At 42.0% G+C, this 6,705-nt stretch overlaps 1 protein-coding gene across 1 annotated transcript; it reads right to left on the bottom strand.

Moving 5' to 3' along the window:
• Nucleotides 1-39: 39 nt before the first annotated feature.
• LOC103362721 (lipid phosphate phosphohydrolase 1-like) lies at nucleotides 40-6,705 on the bottom strand. Its single transcript, XM_008289168.1, has 6 exons — nucleotides 6,468-6,705; nucleotides 3,122-3,273; nucleotides 2,704-2,984; nucleotides 2,336-2,393; nucleotides 1,886-2,062; nucleotides 40-893 (listed from the first exon to the last, which is right to left on the bottom strand). The coding sequence occupies exons 1-6, from the start codon at nucleotides 6,523-6,525 to the stop codon at nucleotides 768-770; spliced, it is 852 nt and encodes a 283-aa protein (XP_008287390.1). The 5' UTR covers nucleotides 6,526-6,705; the 3' UTR covers nucleotides 40-767.

Here is a 6,705-nt window from a genome sequence, read left to right as displayed (position 1 = left end):
GTCTTGTATATTTTCCACACACAAAACACTCAAGAATCATTTCCTTCTTCGTATCAAAGTAGCAAAATGGCTTTCTCTTTATTTCTCTCGTTTTTCTCTGTTTAAAGCTTCTGTGTGGACAAAAGCACTTCATACAAACTATATAAAAAAAAGAAGAAGAAGAAAGAAAAATCAATCACTTGTCTTCTCCGTACATGACATTGTAACAGGGAGGTGACTTAACAGCAGGTAGCAGCACAACTCTAAGGCAAAAAATGAACGTCAAATATATTATTTCTGAGTTCAGTTTCCATTTTAAGGACAGTCCCGGTTTTCTTATTCACAGGTACCCGGCCTCTATAAGCCTGCTTTGCAGTGCGCACACAGACGCTCATTATATTCTGGGCAAAAAGAATTTCATTCATTCACGATGGCAGCAACAGACCAATATACACGAGTAACCACATTTCCAACAAGCTCACACTGTAAAAAAAAAAAAACAGATTCCAAAGTAAACCCAACATGCTGTATTTTGTTTTGTCACACCAGAATAAACTATATTATGTTGGATTTAACCAGAAGTGCAAGTCCTGTCTCCTGCAGTGCACTTTTCTTCTCGTAATCAAGTTGAGCGACCACGCCAGGTAGCAGCTAAAGCGTGCAGGCTGCAGCGATGGCTTCACACCGTGTTGCAGACAAACAGCCCGCAGTTAATATCGGATTTGCAGTTCACCGGTGTGTTTTAAGGGATAGAGGCGACGCTCAGCACAGTCCGAGAAGCCTTCAATTCATTCGGTGCTGCCGTAGTGGTTTCCGTTGGAGGGGTTTTCCTGTAAACTGGTGTGCGATTGTTCTTCCTCCTGTGACACCACCGGCTCCACCGGCTGCGAAAAGAAACCGGCGACACAGAAGACCTGCGGAAAACAGAAATGAAATTTGAAGATGGATAAAAGCATTCTGGCACCAGTAAAGCAGAGCAGACTTATGTCTCCTGAAAGCAGCTCTGTGCGGAGTTCCTCATTTATGCCTACATTTAGAATATGGAATAGAATAGAATAGAATAGAGTAGAATATATTTAGCTGTTGTTGTACATGTACAACAGAACTGTATGGCAACCTATTTAAGTGCAAAACAGCAAAGTGCATCAAGTCAGAAAGAAAGAAAGAAAGAAAGAAAGAAAGAAAGAAAGAAAGAATCAATGCATAAATGAAGGAAGGAAGATAAGAAGGAAAGAATCAATAAATAAATGAAGGAGGGAAGATAAGAAAGAAAGAAAGAAAGAAAGAAAGAAAGAAAGAAAGAAAGAAAGAAAGAAAGAAAGAAAGAAAGAAAGAAAGAAAGAATACATAAATGAAGGACGGTAGGACGGAAGGAAGGAAGGCAGCTAAGAAGGAAAGAATCAATACCTAAATGAAGGATGGAAGGAAGGATGATAAGGAAGAAAGAAAGAAAGAAAGAAAGAAAGAAAGAAAGAAAGAAAGAAAGAAAGAAAGAAAGAATCAATACATAAATGAAGGATGGAAGAAAGGAAGGAAGGAAGGAAGCTAACTCAACAAAGATTATTGCCAAATAGAAGAAAATATTCTTTGACTTTTTCAATTTTACTGATTTTCTCGTGTCAGTCATTAGAAACTGTTTTTAAACTCTAGCCGTGATCAAAAGTTTTCCACAGATACCAAATACGTCTGGCTTCAATATGCAGACACCAACATGCAGGACGTCTGTTTTATTTGCATTTGAATGGTGAAACTATTAAAATATGAAATCTTGGTTTATATATAGCTTCATTAGACAGCTGGAATAATGCAGGAGACGGTGTCTAAGTCAGGGATTTATCCTCATTTAGCACATTAAAAATGCACGATGGTCCTGCTTCACTCTGACACGTCTTTAGATGAAACTCACAGTGAAAACAGCCACTAAGCCTCCCTGCAGGAGGCCGGCCAGCACATCGCTCCAGTGGTGTTTGTAGTCAGACACCCGGGACAGACCGACGTACACCGCGGTGGCAATCAGGAAGAACTGGATGGTGGGACGCAGAAGCCTCGACCACTCGGACTTCAGTCTGGCTTGAATGTAAAGCTGCAGCAGTCACAGGGAGAAAAGGAATGAATACTATGGACAAAGACAGCTGTAGGATCATAGATTATCAATATCTACAGTAGAGGTGCTGCTGAAAGGAGTCATGACGTTTATAAGAAGTGATTTTTTTTGACAATAACATGTAAAAGTTTGAAGTAAATTTGCCTGCATTGAGCTACCAACCCAGCTGTGCAAAGTAAAGCAAAAAAGCAAATATTTGAACTCAAATGAAAGCAAAAATTTGAGGTTTTGAAGAAGAAAATATGTACTTACGGCAAGGAACAGCATGCAGTACATAGAGAAGGACGAATGACCCGAGACGAAGGAGAGTCTAAGAAAGATGAAAAGATTCGGAGTGAAATTCAGCCTTTTTTCATAACAAACACACATTTTAAATTCACTAAGAAGGAACTGCAATATGGATTTATAGATGGATTAAACCTGAACTTAACCTGAGGATGTAACTTAAATGTTGGGTTTATCTTGGTTTGAGCTTTTAAACAGGAAAAATAAACTGGGGGCAGCTGGTGCACATTTTATAGTTAATTTAAGTGTACATAGCGTTTGGTCTGATTTTAATTTCTATCATGATTCAGTTAAAGGAAGTGAAATAAGTTTTCACAAGTGCATTTCCTTGATACCTGGATTCATCTATCATGAACTTGTCTCCGGTGCAGGTGTAGTTCTCGATGTATCCGCCGGCTTTGCAGTTGATGCGATCCCACGCCGGTTTGCATACGGCCAGGAAGTTTGGCCGCAGCCGACCGATGGAGTACTTGGCTATGTCAGTTAAGGACTGGTTGGCTGCAGCTCCGAACAGGTAACTCCCCACCGCTTTGTAGACGCACGAAACATACTTTGTCCCCGAAGACTGGTTCTTGATGCGGGACATGTAAACAGAAAGGCACTCGCCACAGATGACCTGAGACACAAGAGATCAAACAGAGATGTGAGAAAACAGCGGCATACTTTGAAACGAGTCCAGGATGGCGGACGAACCGGTCAGACTCGTTCCTGCGGTGACATTTAAATGTGAGGAGGAGACGACTGTTGACTCACTGCGATCAGCGTGAAGGGGATCATGACTCCTCCCAGGAGCTCGTGGGATATGGTTTCCTCTTTGAGGGGGTATCTGATGGAGTCGTCATTACAGTAGAAACCCCGCTTGAAAGGGTTGTGTTGAGAGGTGAGGATGAAGAATGGAAGCCCGACTGGAAAATAAAGAAAATGAGAGATGTCAGCTTCTTCAAAGATGGCAGCTTGTCTTTTATCTATCATGCCCTCCACCTCTGGCTCCGTCCAGTGGCAGGCTTTCTCCCCTTCTTCCTTTCCTCTTTCCCTATAGGTGGATGTTAGTTGAATCAGCTGATTACCTGAAGTGCTCTCACCTCTCAGGCTCTGCTCTGTTGTGTTCCAAAATCTGCTCTGTTGTGTTCCTGCTCCAGTTCTGACCCGTCCCCCTGCAACAACTCCTGGCCTGTGTCTCCGTTCCTTCACCACTACAACCTGACTCCATCTTGAACAAGCTCTTAGATCAATGTCCATCTGATCGTCTGCCTCACCACCAGCTTCTACCCCGTGTCTACCTGTCCATCAGCTCCAATCTCCCGCTGTGTCCTGTTAGTGTTGTTTGTTTTAGCTTTCTGTAGTGTAGACTGTCGGTAGTTTAGTCATTCCTGGTGTAATTGGTGCTACGTTTGTGTTTTAGTTACTTGTGTGTCTGTACTTAGTGGTTAAACTCTGATAGCGTTTAGTCCTCCTTGCCTGTTGGCGTCACCCACAAGTCCAGCCCCCGTTTCCTTAGACCCAGTTTTCGCTTCCTGTATTTTTATGCATATATCTGTAAATATCCATCCATCCATCATCTATACACCGCTTAATCCTCACTAGGGTCGTGGGGGGCTGGAGACTATCCTAGCTGACTCAGGACGAAGGCCACCTCTGGACAATTTAGAATCACCAATTAACCTCAGCATGTTTTAGGACCTTGTGGGAGGAAGAACACGGAGAGAACCCACGCTGCACGGGAGAACATGCAAACTCCACATAGAAAGATCCTGGGTGTCCTCACCAGGATGTGAACCAGCGACCTTTCAGCTGCAACGGTGCTAACCACCGCTCTACCTTGCAGCTATCTGTAATTTGCACTATTTAGTTAAGGTTTACTGTATATAGATTATATTTCTGATTGTAAATAAAAGTATTTCTCTGGAACTCCTGATCTGCTGAGACTTTTGTCCGCGCCTAAGGCCTCCTCACCTGACAATATCTTAAAATCACTGTACAAGCAGCTCCTATTTCTCAGACTAATGTTGCACAAAGCATGAAACGTCAGTCACAGGAAACGTCAGATCTTTTCGAGTGACGCAGGCCTTTCTAAATAAGAAGCTTTCGAAGTTTTCAGTTGTGGGTTTCCCCCCCGTGCTGCCACAAGGGCGTTACACAGTGATGAAATTAGACGCCTGAAACCTTCAATTACTGCAGAACAATACTGCAAAAACAAGTATGACGACACAGAGGCGCAGAGCAGCAACACACTCATGCATCTGGCATTTAAGTCGAGCTCGACAAACTAGAACAGCGAAGGTATGACTGTGCTGAAGAGACTCATCATGATGTTGTTATGCACTGGAAACATCAGCGGGTATCATAAAACATGCTCTGACTTGTTTTGGTCACATCTTCTTTATTCCTCAATCTGTTTTATCTGCAGCTTTTCTGGAGATTACACACTGGGAAAAAAAGGGCTGTTGGCTAAACTGAAGACAGTAATGCAGCACCAGGCATTCTTCCAAGTGCCATCGCTGGCCTCGATGCTTTCAGGCTAAATGAGTTATCACAGAGTCGCCGCAGGGCAAGTTACACCGACGGGTACCTTTTTGAAATTCTGATTAAAATAGAAACGGTTGCTCACGACATCAGGGGATTAGTCTGGTCTATTTATGTAGGAAATCTTTCACAATACTTCCAGATTTAATTGAGTTTGCACCTAAAGAGGACCTATAAGAAGCATAACCGCTGTTTGATTTACTCTTTCTGCCAGTGCACATTTGGTTTTTGATGACTATTTGTTCTCTGTCTTAGTGCCTTCACATCCTCTGTACGTTGCACTCGTGTCAACTGTTGTGCAATCTATGGTCGAAATATAAAACCACCGTTTGACCAAAAGCTGAAGAAATCCAACAGAAACGTGACGACGCTGGTTTATGAAACCAGGTTTGGGTAAAAAGCCACAAAGATGGGTTGTTATGTAAAAGCTTGTCTCTGTGGAAATTTGTTAAGAAGTGATTTAAATGTTTTATCAGTTAAAACCGTAAACATGTAAAGTGAAACCTTAGTGGAGAATACCAGGAAGCTTACATCTAACTTGTCTGTGGTGCTTCAAACAACCTTTATCGAGACTGAGACGAGCGAACAAACAACTGATCATATTTCCAGAAAAGCAAACTAGATGCAAACATCATTGAAGAAATATGTAAACGAGAGGAAAATATGCATATTAGAGCAATGAGGAAAAGGCCTCGTTGAGATTATTAACCACAGTTACTCATCATGTTTTCTATTTGGACCTTAGCTGAGTAATACTTTTGATGGGATACTTTATGCTCCCTTTTTTTGCATTCTTAAGAGAAATGTTGAACTTTAACTCCTAACTTTTACTAGAAAGCTGTAATTACTTTAATATAAATGTAAACATACAGATATTAAAGTCCACTTCAAACCAATACAACAGTAAACTGCTGCTCATGTATTGATGCCTCAGTAATAATGATCCAATAATACTTTTTTCCATGGGTATGTTTGATTCTTTACTAAAGTAATCAGCACTTTTACTTGTAATAGAGGGTTTTTACAAAGATGTATGTTTACTAAGAGGCTATAGTTTCTCATAAACTCATTTGTGCAGATGAACAAGGAAATCAGGAAACTGATGCCAGCTCCACCACAACATGCCTGATGCGTCAGCAACACATTCCACCACAAAACAGTGACTAAGCAGCGATTAATCAGAGTCAAAAAAAAGATTTCTGGACCTTTTCTTATCTAACATGGCAACTATCCAATTGCTAGTTTCTCTAAATGTGTGATATAAAAGCTCTTTTCTTGCAGGATCACTGCGGCGTGCCTCTGTGCTGCGATTACATTCCAAACAGTGAGCTAAAAATACAGCTTTGAAAAAAAAAAAAGCGCACAGGGTGGGACTTTGTTGCTCCTTTTTCCATCTTCCTGCTTGGTTCCCTAAAACCCTCAAACCTCCCTATTTTACGAGCAGATCCCTTGAATCCATTTGCTTTAACTTTGCCCTACGTGGTTTTTTATTAAATCCTGCCTCATGCCACAGAAACCCAAAGAGCCGTGATACACAGACGGATTAGAAAGTGCGCTGAGGTGAGGATTTACGCACCGAGGATAACGCAGGTAATGTCCAGCAGGATGAGCGGGATCGCCGAGGCTTCGAACATGTTGCGTCTCCTTCTCCTTCTTCCTCCTCCTCTGGTGTCTGTCTTGGTAAAAAATATCCCGTCCCGGCTGCTCTGACTTTTAGGAGCGACCAGCCGCAGCCGTTCTGCCGCGCATGTCTCGCTGCTATTCCAGTAAAAAAAAAAAAAATCCAAACACACCAGTGAGCGTCCCAGCAAATA

Source organism: Stegastes partitus, unplaced genomic scaffold (assembly GCF_000690725.1).
Source record: "Stegastes partitus isolate 25-593 unplaced genomic scaffold, Stegastes_partitus-1.0.2 Scaffold596, whole genome shotgun sequence".
NCBI classification, from domain to species: Eukaryota; Metazoa; Chordata; class Actinopteri; family Pomacentridae; genus Stegastes; species Stegastes partitus.
This window is presented reverse-complemented; position numbering and strand designations above follow the sequence as displayed.